Raw genomic sequence first — 18711 nt, forward strand, 5'->3', positions numbered from 1 at the left:
GAAAATGGGAAGGTGGTAAGATAGAGAAATAGAACCCAGACCAATATCAAGAGAAATGTTTTCCTTCTCCAGAGGCCTTTAAAAATAAGACTGATACTCATCTATCTGAAATGGCTCTAGTACTTTTAAGCAGAGAAAAGAAAGTGAGCCATTGAGGGCCCTTCTACTCCTGTTGTCTTAAGTTGTGAACATCTGAAGTGACTCAAACCCAAGTGCTCATCCTGTGCACAAACCACAAGCACATGGGTGCCATAGGGACATGATGTGATACAAGGGCAGACCAAATTGGTGGAGTCTCCTGGCCACACCTTGTGAGCAGACAATTACACCACGGCTCTGAATAATTGATTTTGTACTACATAGTTTTGAAAACAGATTCAGGAATTTGCAGAATATTTTCAGTAAGTGATCTAACAGAAATGTTTTCTCTTTCAATTTTAAAACATTTGCTAGTGTTGATTGAAATGACGACACTTCAACATCCACCTGTGTTTACGTTAAATCTGTAATCAGAGATGGTGATGTAGAAATATACAGTCAATTGTCACTTAAAAACACACAAAAATTGGACATGCTATACACTTCTCTTTTAAAATGTATCTGTATTATTTTCACCAATCAAAACACACATAATATATTTTATTATAAAACATTAGGCAATATTACTTTTGAGATACGCAATCTGAGAGGTCACACCTGTATTTACTACCAGTATGAAACATCAGAGGCGTTACATTAGCAATCAAGCAGAAGACCTCGTAATCATCACCGTGACTGACACAGCATCAAATCCGGATGAAACCAGCACCCCATTCAACCTTTCGACGAGGGACTCTGGCTGCCGGCAAGGCCCTGCTGAAGGTTTCTCCTTCAGCACTGTGGCTCTGAGTTTGCATCCCAAAGGTAAGAACAGAGCCACACTAGCATCTCCAGACCACAGCTGGTCAGCACTGAGCAGCATGTGCTTCTAGAACGCTCTCCTACTCGGACAGACTCTGCTCTCTGGAACCTGCACTTGAAATCAAGAACTGACAAGGGGAGGCAGTCATTTCGGTTTTGACTGAAAACAAACAAAACAAACCTAGTCCAAATTCCAGGCTAATAACAAATTACCTGGTTTATAAAAATATGTGTCCAAAATAGTTACGTCCAGGGTTGTGTACAATATAAATTACAAAAATAAAATAGAGAAGACGAAAAGTTGAGCACATTTTTCAGTTCTTATCAGCATTCATCCATAGCGACCAGTGTGAAACCCTGTGGATTGCACCAGGACCTGGCACACCTCCCTCGGTGGGGGACCCTGCAGGGGGTGAGGTATTCCTATAGAGCTCTGCTGTCTGCAGCCTCTGGCCTGTCCTACGTGCACTCCCTACTACCTGATGGAAGGTGGGCTTGGCACAATGTGGGTTCCATCCGGGAACACAAAGGAATGAGCGAGCAGGAAGCCCATCTGTGGGGTGCCTGGTTAAGCGGGACTGCTGTGTACCCTCAGCACCTGGTGCTGCATTTACATAAGGCCAGGGAAGATAATACATTTTTAAAACTTTTCCCTTTCTTTGTTTTTATTTTAAAAGATAGATTCAGTAAAGCTTTTAAAAGAATGTAGATTAGAGAGAAGGCCATTTTAAGATGCTTTTACAGGTACAGAAATAACTGTCTTCACTATACCATCAGGCCTCCAAAAACAAAAATCACCCCAAGCCCCACAAAAGGTGTTTTTGCCTCAGTCCAAGTTAGTATTTCCATCTTGTACTTGAGTGTGTCTAAATCTCACAATATAAAACTAATTTCAATATTAAATTTGCTCATCAAAGGTTCTACTTTCCAGTAATAATACCAACCAATAAGATACAACTGGTGCAGAGAAAATCAAATATTGTAGATAATATTTATAATAAACTGTCTTATCAAAGTTCCTCCTCAGAACAATTCTATAGAACGTTGACCCAATAGCTTCCAAAATAATTAAACATGAGATAGGAATCCGTACAGAATAAGCTCTAGGGAAAAGCATTATGCGCACAGGTAGCCAAAATGTGACCACTGGTAGCTCCATTTCTGCAGTGACACTGCAATACTCAGCATGTCAGTGAATTCTGAATGATTTCCACATGCAAAAGTCTGAAAGTATCCATTTCAGGTGAGCAGTTTAAGTCAGGAAATATTCAATAGTTAACCACTACTCTCTCAGGGTCTCCTCCACACCCCTCTGAAGAGTTTTCCCAGAACATGCACAATGTCCCTGAGGAAAAGATGCCACCACAAAGTGGGAAACCACCAGCAGGCGTTCGGCAGCAGCCTGGCTCCTCACACAGACCACAGGGAGATTAATGAGCTTCTTTCAGGAAAGAAAGCAAGCCCCGTAGGCCTGCTGTGTTGGAAAAGGGAACCTGCCTTGCGAAGTCACGTTCACCTTGAAGGATGAAGGAAGAAGGGACCCATCTTGCTGTGGGCAGAGCGAGCACTCAGTAAGTGCCTGTGATGGCCCTTAGTGGTCCTTTTGTAAAACCCTACTCTAAAGGCAATAATGGATTCAAGGAGCTAGGTGCCATCACATTATTGAAATGGATTGTTAGGGGCTAATAAAGATCGTGAATTTCTAGGTAGTATTTTAAACTAATAATACGTTCATAAGACCAAGAAAAAAAGAGTTAGGGTTGACAAGATTTTAAAGGTATATATGTCTAAGCAGCACAAAACACAACTTGGAACTTTGTCATGCAGTAAAGCTGAATGTGCAGCCACCAGACTAATGTGCATGTAAGTGTCCTGGTTTTAGCAGAGATAATTCTCAGCCCCAAACATGACAAATTTTTTTTAAGTTCTATTTTTTATTTATTAAATAGATTTAATTATATTCCTTCTGAAATACAAAAGATAGAATAAATCATACCATAAAAGAAGGTGATATATGATAATATCATGGTGGCCAATGAATACACATAAATCTATTTTTTCTGGACAGACACCAAAGTACTTAAGATTAAGAGGTAATTCTAGAAACAGCACTACCTGGAAGACTATTTGGCATTTAAATATTGATTTCCAAAGTTCTAGATGGCAAGTCGGAGCAAGCATTGTGGTCACATGCATATAAGTCCCAACAGTTATTGAGGATGAGAAATTGTTACTACAATTACCATACAATTAAAGAAACAAATTCATTCATTTTAATTGCTCACCTGAAATGACCTTGAACAAAATCTCTAAAAGTGTGGCTTGCACTGTTTTCTTCAGGCATAACCTGCTTCACTATAATCTAGGCAGGCAATGCTATCAGGACTGAGCAGGGGCAAGGCATCATGTTTCTTACATGCAGAACATGGACTTTTTCTATTTGGTTCCATCAACTCCCAGGCATTTCAGGCCCATGGAAGCGAGAGTTCCTCACTGACAACAAGCTTGCTATTTCGAACTCATCATCGACAACCTTCAAGGGGTCCCGTGGAGGCATCGAGGCTGCTGTCTGTGTCTGAGGCCAGCGTCTGCTCGGTGGACATGGATGAAATGTCATTGATAGATGATGACTGAGAAGGAGTGGCGTTGCTACTTACTGCTGCATCTGTGCTAAGAAAACCAAGCATAATAAAACCTGAGGCACGACTCGGCTGCACATCCAGGCAGTGAGCCGCAGGGCCCTCCTCGCTCGTCCCTGTGGTTTCCTATCCTAACTATTAGTATAAATGAGAAGTTAGTTGACTGTACATTTTGAGCTTTTCCTAGAGTCTTTCTTTAGGCCCAGAATTCCCAATAGTTCTGTCTTTCCCTGCAACATTCTCCTTTTTTTCCTAGTGGCTAAGCATCATATACATATTCATGTATAAATACACCTGCTGGTTTAAAAAGGATATTAAAGAAAATTGCTGAATGTATCCTAAAATTATCAGTATCTTGAAAGGCTTAAGTCCAAATAGCATTCAAATGCCACCAGACATTTCCGTTATAATCACAAACACTTGATCCAAGGACAAAAGCAGCAGCCTTTGAAGAATTCTTTTGCAATAAAAATACCTTCTAAAACAAACCAGCAAGAAAGGGGGGGGAATGTGGTGTCCTCTTGCTCATTTTATTTTTGTTTTAGAAATCTCCAAAATTGACATATTAAGGCAAATGAAATTATCCTACTTGCTACTATCCATATTTTGGTCTGGTCTGAGCAAAAATAATACATTCAGGCTCTCAGAGGTTAGTGTCTGCAGTCTTAAATTTAGGCTTAATTAACAAAAAGCACCTAATCTTATGCTGAAGTTACACAACCTCTAGATGCCTGACCATCTGTCTTGCTGAATATAAAATTCAGGAATAAGAAGTAAGTAGTGCACACAAGCCACAGAAGTGGGGAGAGAAAATCTCTATAACTGGAGTTTCCGTGAGAAAAACAGGTAGCATCCCACAGACATAAGAACAGCACATGCTATGTCTCTAGTGACCATACAATTACCTCGCTGTTAGGCTTCTCCCATTAGGTAGGTCGAAGAGAAAATGGGATAACCGTATGAATAATTTTCTCAAAAGAAAACCAAATTCATTTTAATTAGATTCACATTGGTTTTCTTTTTTAACTGGGTGGGGCCAGTACAAAGTGGGTCATGCACATCAAAAAGGCTTTAAATTCAGTTTCCTCATCTGTAAATGGAACTGATGGCAGCTGTGGCAAGGATGGGACAAGAATATTTATAATGAGGCTCGTTCACTGCTTGGCACCTCAGTATAATGTCAGCTGCCACCCCAGGACAAACCCAGATGGGAGACTAATGCACACACGAATTTTCAAATCCAATGTTGGTCAAGCTGGCACATAACACACTACTGCCATCTGTAAAAGTTGACCAGGGAAAGAAAAATGTGATAAAACTATTAAAGCAATGACTAACCTGAAGGCTGGTCTTTGACAACACCGTTCTTACTTCTTTCTTCCCAGTCCATGACTTCTTTGTAAATTAGCTCTGCAAACAGAAGTGCAAGTGAAAAGGCTTCATCAGTTTCTTGGCATCTCTAACCCTTCTTCCAGGTCAACTGGAACTACTCCAAGGGCACTGTGATGTGTTATGTTTAATTGTGATATTCAGTTAATTCAGAAAAACAGTCGATCTACACCAAACTATCCATGTTTTGATAGATTACATCTTTTCAACCCAATTATTAAGGCCACCAAAAATGTAGGTGGTTCTGGGTCCATGAGAGGGTTTTAAAAAAGGGGGCAGGTAGACAAAGAGAGAGAGAGAGAAACAGAGAGAAAGAGGAAGTGAGCAAAGTGGCTCTCACAGAATATTTTAAACTATTGGATGCTCTCACATGTGTTTGTATGTTTCTCTGTCATTACTGTGGTTCTCCACACATTGAGCTAGAAGCACCTCCAGACTGGCCAGAAATTAATCCAAATACCTAACTTTTTTCTTGGCTTCAACTTGGTTTTCCTTGGTAAGAAAAACAATTAACTACTAAGTAATCTATTAGGGGGTTCTAAAATTTTAGTATTCGTGAAATAAAATGAGTTTGCCTTTTGCCACAAAGTGTGGCTGTGTGTGAGGCGCAGATCACTGGCACTCCAGGCACCCTGGGGAGGGGCCCAAGTCACCTATTTTGACTTGTGCTAACCACGGTTCTCAATTACTAGTGATTATAACTTTTAATGAAAAATTGTTAGTTCAGTCTCTTTATTGCTGGTTTAGTTTGTTGTGAGTTGTTTGGTTAATCTCATAGTGGAATAAAAATTATCTGCATATTTGTGATCTGCTATTTTGCCCCAATTCTATTTTAAAACACATATACAACCACATGATTTATGAATACAGCAAACATTCAAATGACCCCACTGAAGTCCCCCAAGTCTGCTTACGGGGTTTGTAAATTGGGGCTACCCAACATTTTGCAACATGTCATCAAGGTGTTATATAATTAGTGCGTTTAGTTGACAAACCAGGATTTGATAATGTAAGGTCATGTGAAAAAGCCCTTATTTTTCTCTTTTAAAGCCAATAATATATAATTCATACATGTTCCTCCTTAACTCTGTTACCTTCAAGTTCTTTTTCTCCTGGGAAGGGGGAAGAGGGAGGGTAATGGCCTGCAGGGTTTCTTGCTCCTGCCCCCAAAGGCTATTATTGACAAGTGAGAAGCTGCCCCTTCACAGGACTTCAAGAAATGTCATAAGTATGGATCAAAATAAGCTCCCCGTTACCTTTCCATTCTTCAATCGCATGTTCTCTTTCTTCCAACTGTGCATCGTAAATCTGAGGTGGTGGCTAAAAATTAAGTTACATGTAAAGTCAATTAATTTACAAAATAATGAGGCATTAAGAAAAGGATAGAATCACTTGGAGGACTTCTAATATATTTACGATATGGATGTAATTTCTTTCAAACATGGCTTATGAAAGATTTCTTCATAAATGTGATACCAGTTTTAGAATCAAAATAATTAAGAAAAAATTAACCAATAAAATAGAGCTCTTATTGTCCTCTTTATAATCACATGATCTCAAAACACTTTAAAGCTATCTGCTCAAATCTATATACGGATATAAAAACCTAATATGCAAGTTTCCCCTTGGGAGTTCAATCGCTTGCTATGACGTGCGCTTACCACCAGGGGGCAGCGCAGAATGAAGGAAGGCCCCGGCTGGCAGCCAGCAGCTGGGGAAGAAAGGCCCTGGCCGGCAGCTGGAAGGCTCTGATCAGCCCGAATTGCTGGCCAGGCCTAGGGACCCTACTCGTGCACAAATTTTGTGCACTGGGCCTTTAGTGTAATTATAAAACACGTCATCACAGGCTACTTCCTAGAGACCCTCCCTGGACAAGGCACTGTGCTAGGAAACAAAAGGGGGAGAACACAGTACAGGCAGTTCTTCTCGTTAGAACTCCCAAACCCATCCCACCTCCACCCATCAGTGCACTGATCCAAAAACTTGCTTAAAAATCACATGCTGAGAGAGAAACCAAGATGGCGGCATAGGTAAACACCTAAACTGCTGCCTCGCACAACAATTTCAAAACTACAACTAAAAGACAGAACGGACACCATCCAGAACCACAGGAAAGCTGGCTATGTGAAAATTCTACAACTAGAAGCAAAGAGAAAAGCTCACAGAGAATTGGAGGTACGGCAAAGGGGCTTTGTGTGCGCTGAGAGCCTGGCTGACTTTCTCTGGCGGAAGGGGGAAGGAAGCCTCCGACCGCACTGAACCCCAGTTCTGACTGCACTGAACCCCAGTTCCGGGCGAACCCCTGGGGACCCACGCTCTTGTGGGGGGAGTCTGGACTCTCAGGCGGAGACTCGGGAGCCGGGGAAGGCGGAGGACTGAAAGTGCGCACGCGCGCACGCGCCAGTGCGCACAAAGGCTGCGGTAGTTGCCACAGGCTTTCCCTAGTGGAAGGGAGTCAGAGGATTCTGACTGCACTGAGCCCAAGTTCTGACTGCAGTGAACCCCAGTTCCAGGCGAGCCCCTGGGGACCCACGCTCTTGTGGGGGGAGTCTGGACTCTCAGGCGGAGACTCGAGCTGGGGAAGGCGGAAGACTGAAAGCGCACATGCGCGCAAGGGCAAGGCTGACAGGAAGCCAAGACTGAGACTCCACCCCATCCAAGCTGAGCACAGAGGCTATTGCAATTTGGCAAGTCTAATCCTATAAGGCTGTCTCCAGCACCGAACTTCTCCCAGCATAGACACAGCTGATCCTTACAGCCAACTGGCCCGGAGGTCAATTCTTCCCAGTGATACCAACAACAATAAAGACTTAATTACAACAAGGCTGTACACACAGTCCACAAAGGGGTGCACCAAGAGTGTCCACCTCAGGTTAACTGGGGAAGCAGACCCACTGGGCCATATTGGAAACCTAGCACAAATATCTACCTTACCAACTCAGGGAATCAGTGAAAATGCGGGGTCAAAGAATCAGATCACAAACGAAAGAAATGGAGGAAAACAAACGACTGGATATAGAATTCAAAACCACGGTTATAAGACTTTTTAAGAATATCCTAGAAAAGGCCGATAAATATAACGAGACCCTCGAAGATATGAAGAAGGACCAACTAGAAATTAAACATACACTGACTGAAATAAAAAATATTATACAGAGACCCAGAAACAGAATAGAGGAACACAAGAATCAAGTCAAAGAATTGAAATACAAAGAAGCAAAAAACACTCAACCGAAAAAGCAAAAAGCAAAAAGCAAAAAAAAAAAATCCAAAAAGTTGAAGATAATGTAAGAAGACTCTGGGACAACTTCAAGCGTACCAACATCAGAATTATGGGGGTGCCAGAAGAAGAGAGAGAGCAAGATACTGAAAACCTATTTGAAGAAATAATGACCGAAAACTTCCCCCACCTGGTGAAAGAAATAGACTTACAAGTCCAGGAAGCCCACAGAACCCCAAACAAAAGGAATCCAAAGAGGACCACACCAAGACACATCATAATTAAAATGCCAAGAGCAAAAGACAAAGAGAGAATATTAAAAGCAGCAAGAGAAAAACAGTTAATTACCTACAAGGGAGCACCCATACGACTGTCAGCTGACTTCTCAACAGAAACTATGCAGGCCAGACGGGAGTGGCAAGAAATTTTCAATGTGATGAATAGCAAGAACCTACAACCAAGATTACTCTACCCAGCAAAGCTATCATTCAGAATTGAAGGGCAGATAAAGAGCTTCACAGATAAGAAAAAGCTGAAGGAGTTCATCACCACCAAACCAGTATTATATGAAATGCTGAAAGGTATTCTTAAAGAAGAGGAAGAAGAAAAAAGTAAAGAGAAAAATTATGAACAACAAATACATATCTATCAACAAGCGAACCTAAAAATCAAGTGAATTAAAAACCTGAGGAACAGAATAATCTGGTGAATATAATAGAATCAGGGGCATAGAAAGGGAGTGGACTGATAATTCCCAGGGGGAAAGGGGTATGGGGGGTTCATGAAGAGAATGGACAAAAATCATACACCTATGGATGAGGACAGTGGCGGGGAGGTAAGGGCAGAAGGTGGGGTGGGAAATGGGTGGAGGGGAGCTATGGGGGGAAAAAGGAGAAATAATTGTAATAATCTGAATAAAGATTTATTTAAAAAAAAATAAAATAAAATCTGAAAAAAAAAATCACATGCTAATATAGCAGATTCTTTTCATATAAAACAATGTTTTAAATGGAGGTTTTAAAAAGAATAATAAAAAAATAAAAAATAAAATGGAGGTTAAATCCAGAGGCCAAGACATAAAAATGAGTTCCACTGCTGGCACCCAATCAGCATCCACAATGCGCTTCTTTCACTCAACACTGAGGATCGCCCCCAGGGTGCTGTGGAAACATGCATACGAGCACCAGCTCAGAGTGGACGCCTCTAGCTGATGCCCCTGGGAAGGACAAACAAACCTGTGATTTTCAGCAAGTTTCTTAGCCTGAGTGGGTGCCTAAACAAGATGATGTAACCAAAGCCCAACACACAATGCCAGGTACACATGGAGCTTAAAAATGGCGATATGATGACCACACGCCAGCATCCGCATCCAAGATGAGTCTATGGCCGCAGCATAAGCGTGTTCATTTCCTAAGTACTCTGAGCTAGAGTCCCAGGAACAAGTGCTCCAAAGGAGCTGTGACCCATCACATGGCCTCTTTTGGATCCTCTTAATGTAGGACTTGCTCCCTTTATGTAGACATTCCAGACCAGACAGAAGACCCTAGGAAATCTAAGTCCCTGAACATGTCTTTTCACAAGAGCTGCTTACCGCTTCAGCTTCAGCAGGGTCATACCACACTGTAATGTAAGGGTGACGCAAAGCCTCGTCCACAGAGATTCGCTTGTCAGGGTCTATCACTAACATTTTTGATAACAGATCTCTGGCTTGACTTGCTAGAGTAAAAACAAATATTAGATTAGTAACTAATGCTGTTTATCTGAAAACTGCACCATGAAGAACTGTGACAGCACAGATAGAACAAAAATGGGCCTGGCTGGTGTGGCTCAGTTGTTTGAGTGTTGTCCCATGGACCTGGGAGGGGGGGGGTGCAGGAGGCAGCCGATTGATGCTCACTGATGTTCTATCTCTCCCTTCCTCTCCCTCTAAAATCAATAAAAAGATTTTTTTAAAATGTATTAACTTTGAAAATTTTTTGATAGGTTCAAGATCAAGAGCTTTTTCCTTTAAAACTATCAGCCTCTTTCACTAAAAATCAGGCTTTTGAATGTGGTTTCAGCCTCTAGGTCTGGAAGAGGAAGACAGAGTCCCAGGGGAGCCTCTGGCAGGGAGGGTGCAGAGCTGAACGGGTGGCACTGCCTCCTGTGCAGACATGAAGCACGGACGAGCATTTATTTCTGATGTCATTCCAAAGTGAAACTAGAACAGACCTTATAAGCCACACAATAACCTCACATTTGCACAGGATAGGACACTTCCCAGATGCCTCTGCTTTGCCTACCTGTATACAATGTTGTCAACATACACTTTAAAAAAATCTAGAGATTAGTAGTAGCTAAAAAAAACCCAACACCTTCAGTAAGTTAGTTAAATACAAGGGTCACCGAGGTTTTGGCAATTAAAGTTGACATATATAGGCAAAGGAGAGATGGGGCTTTACTGATTGACGGGCAATTTACCTTGATGTGGAGAGAAACAAATCTCTTCTTCTCCCTTAAATCACATTTTAATGATGGACACAGGAAAAGGGAGAAGGAGCTTCTTTTGAATTGAACTATCATATGGTTTCTGACTTTTCAACTGGGCTAGATCTTTATTCAAGCATCCTGTAAACCTGGAAACGTTTAAAATTTCAGTTGCTGGAATTAACCTAAGAGTCTTTCAGACTGGTGGGAATATTTTTATTTGGCCAATTTAGTTAAGCCATTTTATTGAGGACAAAACTTCTGGATCTTGAAGCTTTCTCTCCCCAATGCCTTCACTCTAGCCTGTAAATGGCTTTACTTGAGGGTTTCAACTATTTTGTTTCCCAATGTTCACAGGTTTTAGAACACAAACATAAAAAATGAACGCTTCACCCAGATTATGAAAACAAGAAAAGAGGCTATCTTACTTTTAATTTTGTCTCGTTCCGATTCTGATGGGAATATCCAATCTGGAAAGAGTTCTTCAAATTTGATTCCAGGATACTTTGGTCTGTTTTCTACATAATTCCTCACTGTTGGCTGAAGTTTCTTCATGAAATCTGCAGACGGTGTTCCTAGCTGCTCAATCACTTTATTCCACTGATCAATATCTAAGCAGTCTCTTGAGGAAAATACAACTGAAATGCCTTATATTCCTATTACATGAAGTAGTATCATTCAAAGAAAAATAAATTATATTTATACCTGTCGACAAGTAATTAACTAGGCCACTCTACGGGGCCAACAGAATCATTTTGAAATAATATTCAAATAAGGTTTGAGTTTCCAAGTTTAGATCATTAAAAAACAAACAACAAAAAAAACTCTTACACTCTTTATAAACTATGATCACAGTTTATTAAATCAATGAGTTCTTTGTGCCTTCCCATTCTAGATCGAAATAAAGGTATCTTGTAACTGAAGAATACCTATGACAGAAATGCTTATCTATAAAATTAGACAGTAATTACATAGGCAAACTGAAACCAGTTTTCATACTAACGCTATGTGAGATCTAAAGCTCCCTAAACTGGAAGACCTATGGGACTTCTCAGTTCACAGCTGGGGAACCAGAGCCCTGTGAGGCAGGGCCCACATCTGGCGCTTGCTACCATTTTCACTTGCAAAAAAATAAAAGTTGTCAATACTTGTCTAATTCCTAGCCTCTTGTTCTCTCTTAAACATCCTCTTGTCAGGCTTTTCCCATCACTCCATGAAATCTAGCCCATCCAGGTTGCCAGTGACTATCCCTCACTCCAGTGGTCAATTCTCAACCCTTACCTTTTTAACAGTGTCACCCAGCTTCCCCCGCAGCAACTTCCCCCCTGGCTTCTAGAGCTTCTCTCTAGGAGGGTCTCTGTTACCTTCACAGGCTTCTCTTTTCTCTGCCACCCGAGGGGGCTTGGTCCTCCTCCTTTGTTCTCTCTCAGCATTCACTACCAGTGTCCTGCCTTTACACAGCATGGCAGTCTGATCATCCATCTTTGTTTCTCCAGCCCAAACCTCTTTCCCAAGCTCAGCTCTTGATATCTCCAGTGTCTGACATATGTCTCAGAACCCTAACAAGGCTCTCCGAAGGGCTGACCTTCAAAACAAATACAGCGTTTCAGCCGCCTCCCCCTACCATCCTGGTGGTTTCCTTGCGATAGCCCTTGACCTTGCAGGTCTACCCTCAGCTCAGCAGTTGGGCCATCCTTTTCCATTTTAAGTCAGCTGAGAGCCTAGGAAAGAGTGGGTGCTCAACAAATAGCTACTGGGTTTATGTCTATAGACTACAGAGGGATAGAGGACAGTCCCAAAAGCCTGGCTGACATCCTGGGTGTGTGAAGGCACCACTGAGATCTCATTATACCAGAGGAACCAAGGCTCAGAGAGGCTCTGACTCTTCAAGGATGCAGATACCATGTGGGAGTCAGAACTTGGCCCAAGGTGGCCTGGCTAAAGCTTTCTCTTTCTCATGGACCATGCTGGGACAGGAGTTCCTTTTCTACCCCAGGTCACAAATCTAAAGCAGATCTATAAGAACTGCAGATTAGTTTCCTGAATCTTTTTCTATCCCAGTAATTTTTAATGTTTGAAAAACTGGCAAAATTATCTTTGAAAGATGATGTTATGCTCCGTGTGTGTTCTGAAAATGACATTAGGTAATCTTATATATACAATTATTAATTGTGGACACTGTAAGATGTTAATATGTAAAGTAGTAATTTTAAATTACTTAATAATGCACCAAAAAGCACTCACATTTTTCATTTTTGTACTTTCTGAAGAAAACATTTCTTAATACAAAAAGGAAAGGCATAAAATGAATAAGACAAACTGAATGTTAATTACTTTTAAATGATTTCTCTTTAGAATATGTCAATTTTTCCCTTTTTAATTGACTTTATTTGTAAAATAAAGACCCCCTTCCTTACAGTTTGAAACAAGTGAATCTAAGGTAGATTATGGGAAACTACTAGAAAATTTTCTAGAACAAAATAAAATGCTGCATTTAACCTCACATTAACATCTGAGATGTGGTAAATGACAGGAATAAAACCTTTTCATTCCAAGTTTGTGTTGTGAATAATTTATAATACAAAAAACTGCCCTCATAAAATTATAAAATACTAAAATTAACAAAATACAAACACTGACTACACAGCTTGCTTTCCTTTAAGAAAAAAACATCAATTTGCCAATGAACAGAGACACTTAAAGATTTTATAACAAAAAAACAAAATCAAAGACTAATGAAAATACTAAGTGGTTAGAACAGAAATGAAAAAGGGCATATGTGAAGAACCATGTTCATGTAAAAAATATTAGAGATGGAAGAATATGAGGAATATGAGGAAAGAAAGCTATATTATCTATTTACTTTGTGCTATGTCATTAATATGATTTCCTGACCACAGGATAAGTTAATCTTTGGCATTTTATATTTATTTTAGACTTCCCAGTGTCTCACAAAATACCTTTAAGCAGGTTTTTAAAAAATTTCTACAAAATGTCAGCGGAGTAACAAACAAGAAAATTCACCATATGTTGTTCCTCACCAACTTTCACTTTAATCTTTTTCATTTAGGTGTTATGTAGTGTGCTTACGTTCTTTGGGGGAAAGTATTTTAATGCATACTAATAACTAACAAAATAGCATATTAATTAAATTATGCAGGAATACTTACTGACCTATTAAATTTAGACAGCAACTTGCCTAAATTAATTGAATGAACTAAATAACATTTTCATTTATATCAGAATATATTCATCAAATAGTAAATAAATTTCTAATAAGCTATTTTTTATAAAATTAAGAGCTAATATAATTAGTTTAACTTAACTCCAAGCCTCAATAAAATCACTAGAGGTAGTCAAGTGAAAAAGAAAAGGTAAAATTGAACCGTTTGGTTTGTGACACTAATTTAACAGACATAATCCAGCCCCCTTACACCCAGTCTGGAACTATGGCATTTTCCTTTGAGCTCCGGCTACTTGTGGTGCTTAAGGGAAGCATGGCCGGGAAGGTCCCGGGAAGGATACGGTCAGTGCCTTGGAATATCACACAACCTTTCACCAGCTCGCCCATGATGCAACCCACTGACCAGATATCAACTGAAAATAAAATGAAATGATAAAATTATAAAGTGCCATGAACAAAACAAAGGTGAGGAAAAGGAATTCTAACAGTGTACTAAACACACAAACATGGAAGAATGAATTGCTAAAGGTGAACTTCACACAATGTGAATGGTTGTGGCCTCCATTATAGCCATCAGTGCACAGCAACCTGGGATTTTAGTGGCAAGTATTCCAATACTTTACAGCTGAAAAAACAAACAAAACCCCAGAAACAGAAGTGCCTGTCCCCACACCGAGCTGTTTTAGCCACACCCCCTGCCCACCCTGTGGCCACTGCAGGTCTCCTTGTGAAGGATACAGTCTCTTCCTGGGAACAGGACTTTATGGAGAACCATTTCTGCCATGATGCACCCGACAGACCAGATGTCCACTACCAAACACCAGGTGATTAAAGCCAGCAGGAGACCCACACATCCTCTTCCAACTCCCTCCCATAGAGACAAACGCAGCTGGTAACACGCCGAACCCCTGCCTCCTGAAGGGTCCTTCCCTAAACTGTCCCCGTCAGCAGGGCCCCACAGAGGCAGGCTTGCTTTTCTGAGCTCCAGGGGAGGCCTGCTAGGTGCCCTGACTTGCAGCTGCTCACCCTCTTCTGCGGGGCCAGCTGAGCCCATGCCTCGGCCAGCCGGGCAGAAGGGTTATCTAGTGCCCTTGCTGGAGAGAGGGAGGGTGGGAGAAGGTAAGCGGGAATTTCGTTTCTCTCCCTTCCGCAGGAAACAACAGAGCCCCAGAGCGGTGTCCAGTGGGAGCACAGCTTACGGAACATGTTCATAAATCTGAGGCAAAGTCCATTTCAGAGGGCTGGGCAAACTTTCAGGATTTTTAAAACAAGTAAATGTGATTTCATTCTTTTTGGCAAATTTGTCAAAAGCTAAGTTTGAAAGAGCTCTGTTAGTCTGTTATTGCTAGTTAAGTTTTGATGTTACTAGTAAACAACACCGATAGCAACTTTTCTATGCAAAAAAGAACATATATTATTCCATTTATATCAAGTTCAAAAATAAGTAAAACCAATCAATGGTGCTGGAAATTAGGTTGATAGCTTCCCTTGGGGACTAAGACCTGAAGGGCCTGGAGAGGCCTGGGGTGGTGCTGGTTATGTGGGTGCGCTCCCATCGAGTGCACACTTGCGATTTATATTCTTTTCTGTAAGTGTGTTATACTTTGATAAACATTCAACTTCAAAAGTGAATGATTTTAACTAATAGGAATATAAAAGTAATGGCTTTTTATTTGTGGAGTGTGATGATCTGTGTGTAACACAGTCCCCACGTTATATTTCATATAATTCACAGGAAAGAGACAACACTAGTGATGACGAATGGCACTATTTTTAAACATCTCAGCCTTTCCGGTTCCATCTGTACTCACCGTTCTCTTTATAGCCCATACCCAGGATGACTTCCGGCGCCCGGTAATACCGTGTCACCACGTAGGGGGTCATCATGAAGTTGGTGCAGGCTGTCCGGGCTAGGCCAAAGTCCAGGATCTTAAGCGTGCAGTCTGACTTTACTACGATGTTGCTAGGTTTCAAATCCTAGGACAGAAATGGTTTAAATGAATAAAATGCACCAAAGCATGCTACCAGTAAATAAACAACTGTACGCGGGCAGGGAGCTGAGAGGTGAGTGACTGCTGAAGTACATGAGAGTGCTGACAGGGGGAGGAAAGTTAGAATGGAATCCTGGCATTTTGGAACAATTTTGGAAAATCCTATTCTCAAACTGAAACGAATACGAATAAGCCTAATAAAGTCAGATGGTTGCCCTCACCCCCATGTGGAAATGCTCATGACCTTTACTTAAAACCTTCTGAGAGGGGAGCTGGCCGGGCTGAGGGTCAAGGGGCTGGTGCCCAGTGTGAGGGATGAGGCTGCCACTCGTGTAGGGTCCATGCTGCCCAGAGCCCAGGCCTGCCCTGTTCCATGATGACCCGACCACCACACCCTGCACCATGCTGCACTGGCATGGAGAACCTGAGGCCACGGTGTGCCACCGGCTCACCATGAGGAGAGGGCAGTGAGATGGGAACCTCAGCCAGGTTCAAGACCTTGATCACCCCATTCTGTGGAAAGTGCAGCTTAAATGGGCAACAGCACCAGGCCCAGCAACCAGTGCCAAAATTCCACTCCAGGGAAGCACCTTGTCACAGACAAACTAGGAAGGACTTGCTGGTGGGTAGCATCAACGCCCGGCACCAAGCAGTACTGCAGCACTGAGAGCACTGCGTTTCCTGCTGCCTGCAGCCCAGCACCGCCTCCTCCTGGAGCAGCCTCCTCCTGGAGCACGTCCGCAGCCAGGCAGCTCTGGGATTAGGCCCCGCATTCCAGAACCTCTTCAGGGCAAAGATCACTTTGAACTGTTTGGCTAAATGCAGGGCCTAATCCCAGAGCATGTAGCACAAGAACCCCTACAGGGATCTCACAGCAAAATATTCCCACGGAGAGAGCCCTCCCGGAAGACTTGCCGCACGCACGCACACAGCGAGGGAGCACAGGCAGCCAAAGCCGGGCCTCAGTGGTCCTGGTCCCTGAAGAGAGGTGCTGTGGGAACCTTGGCTTTGACTGCCTCTTGTGTTGTACGCTTTGGCTTCACTCCCCGCCAGGCTTTGAAAGGTGGGGCTGTTCTGTAACGCAGCTTGAAACACCAGCAAGTCACATTTGAAAAAGAAAAGAGGTTGGTGCTTTGGGCGCCTCCAACCTTGCAGCCGTGCGGGGACCCACTCACTCAGTGCTCATCGGGGCCCTTCACTGTACAGTTATTTATTGGATTTCTTTGTAGTGGGAAAATTGTTTCATATAGGAAAATACCTTCCCTTAATACATTGAATATATTCAAGGAAATTCTTATTGTTTTCTTGAGTTTCATGAGTTAAGTCATCCCTTCACCCAGGGAAAATGTTTGGCCTCTTAGAATGTGCATGTTCTCTCAAGGTAGTTATTTTGGGTTTTGTTTCAACAGCATCTTCAGGAGAGGGCCCTGAACACCTTATGCTGCTATCTAAAATTGCCTAAAAACTCAAAGATACGTTCCATTCTAATCCGATGACGAGTTCCAGCAGCCGGATTCATGTGCTGTCAGACTGTTTTCTAGGGGCGTCTGAGATACTTGTATGCCTGTGTGCGAGCACCATTTTAAACAGAAATTCTGACTCATTGTCCTGGAAGACTTTGTTCTCATTTCCTGTGAAGTGACTGGTCTGCTTAGCCATGGTCCAGGGGAGCCTCCTCTCCTCCCATCATGGAAAGCCCATGTTAAGGGGATTCCTCATCTAGCCATTGGCTATAAGTGGTCATCCTTTATTACTTTCAGATGTAACAGGTACAGAAATTGGGTTTCCCTGTGGTTTGCAAAGAAGAAGAAACCCCAAGTTTCTAGCAAGGAGTGAGAGACTTAAAATTAACATGTATCCTCAGTGGGACAAGAGAATGAATGCAGGGCATGCACGCTGCTGGTCTACATGCTCCAGGCATGCCCTATGTTTCCAGAACAAGCCCAAAAGCATTTGGTCCTCAGATCAAGACATGCTCCTTGAGTACCACTCTGCTCTCAGGAGCTCCACTAACACACAGCTCTTTCCTGGAGTCCCTCACTGACCCCAGGATTGGGCAAGGTCTTTTTCATGTTTTGGTTGTTCAAGTTGTTGACCTTGGAGCAGGGCACTAGTTTTACAATCTGCTTTCAACATTTTTTGCTTTCCAGTATGCTTCTGCAATATGTAGTGGTCATTTCCCTTAACTTCCTCCTCTTGCTGCTTCTTCTTCTTCTTTTTTTTTTAAATATATTTTATTGATTTTTTACAGAGAGGAAGGGAGAGGGATAGAGAGTTAGAAACATCGATGAGAGAGAAGCATCGATCAGCTGCCTCCTGCACACCCCCTACTGGGGACGTGGCCACAACCAAGGTACATGCCCTTGACCGGAATTGAACCTGGGACCCTTCAGTCCGCAGGCTGACGCTCTATCCACTGAGCCAAACCGGTTTCGGCCCTCCTCTTGCTTCTTACATTTATCTTCCCAAAGTAGTCTGTTCCCATAAGTAAGTTTCCTTAGAAGGTAAATTGTGTGTCTGGTGATTATTTTAAGATTTAGATCCCAAGAAATGTATTCAGTTTGCAGTGCACTTTTTGGATTCTCTCTGTAGTTCTTGGTACTTAATCAAACTTTGTATGTGAAAGAAATGTGCATGTTCAGATGTTTTACCATCTCATTATTTTCGGCAATTCAATAAAAAAACCCACAACCCTTCTGAGGGCTTCCTCACCCACCCTCCCTCCCTCCCTCACTCCGTCCCTCCCTCCACGCCTGGTCATCCTTCAGTTCCTAACACTCTGGCTCTTCCCTGCTCTCCAACAGATATAATTGACATTTTCTAGTAGCCACCTTAAAGAGAGTGAATAGAAACAGGTAAAGTTAATTTTAATAATACATTTTACTTAATCCAATATATCCATAATATTGAGAAAAGATTGAA

The 18711-nt window shown here is 42.0% G+C and overlaps 1 protein-coding gene across 10 annotated transcripts in view; it reads right to left on the minus strand.

Moving 5' to 3' along the window:
- Positions 1 to 487: 487 nt before the first annotated feature.
- The window catches only part of MAPK9 (mitogen-activated protein kinase 9), a 51977-nt gene continuing 33753 nt past the window's right edge, over positions 488 to 18711 (minus strand). For 3 of the 10 annotated variants that reach the window (XM_080671653.1, XM_080671657.1, XM_080671655.1), the window contains 7 exons: positions 15610 to 15775; positions 14537 to 14608; positions 11043 to 11225; positions 9740 to 9864; positions 6185 to 6248; positions 4878 to 4949; positions 488 to 3565 (listed from right to left, as the gene is read on the minus strand). In XM_080671653.1, coding sequence (XP_080527779.1) covers positions 3423 to 3565; positions 4878 to 4949; positions 6185 to 6248; positions 9740 to 9864; positions 11043 to 11225; positions 14537 to 14608; positions 15610 to 15775 — 825 coding nt within the window. In that variant the 3' untranslated portion in view covers positions 488 to 3422. Of the gene's footprint in view, positions 3571 to 4877; positions 4950 to 6184; positions 6249 to 9739; positions 9865 to 11042; positions 11226 to 14139; positions 14212 to 14536; positions 14609 to 15609; positions 15776 to 18711 lie in introns of all 10 variants that reach the window. The other 7 variants (XM_080671656.1, XM_080671658.1, XM_080671661.1 and 4 more) reach the window with 5 other exon arrangements.

Source organism: Plecotus auritus (genome assembly GCF_963455305.1).
Source record: "Plecotus auritus genome assembly, chromosome: 6".
In the NCBI taxonomy this organism is placed as follows: Eukaryota; Metazoa; Chordata; class Mammalia; order Chiroptera; family Vespertilionidae; genus Plecotus; species Plecotus auritus.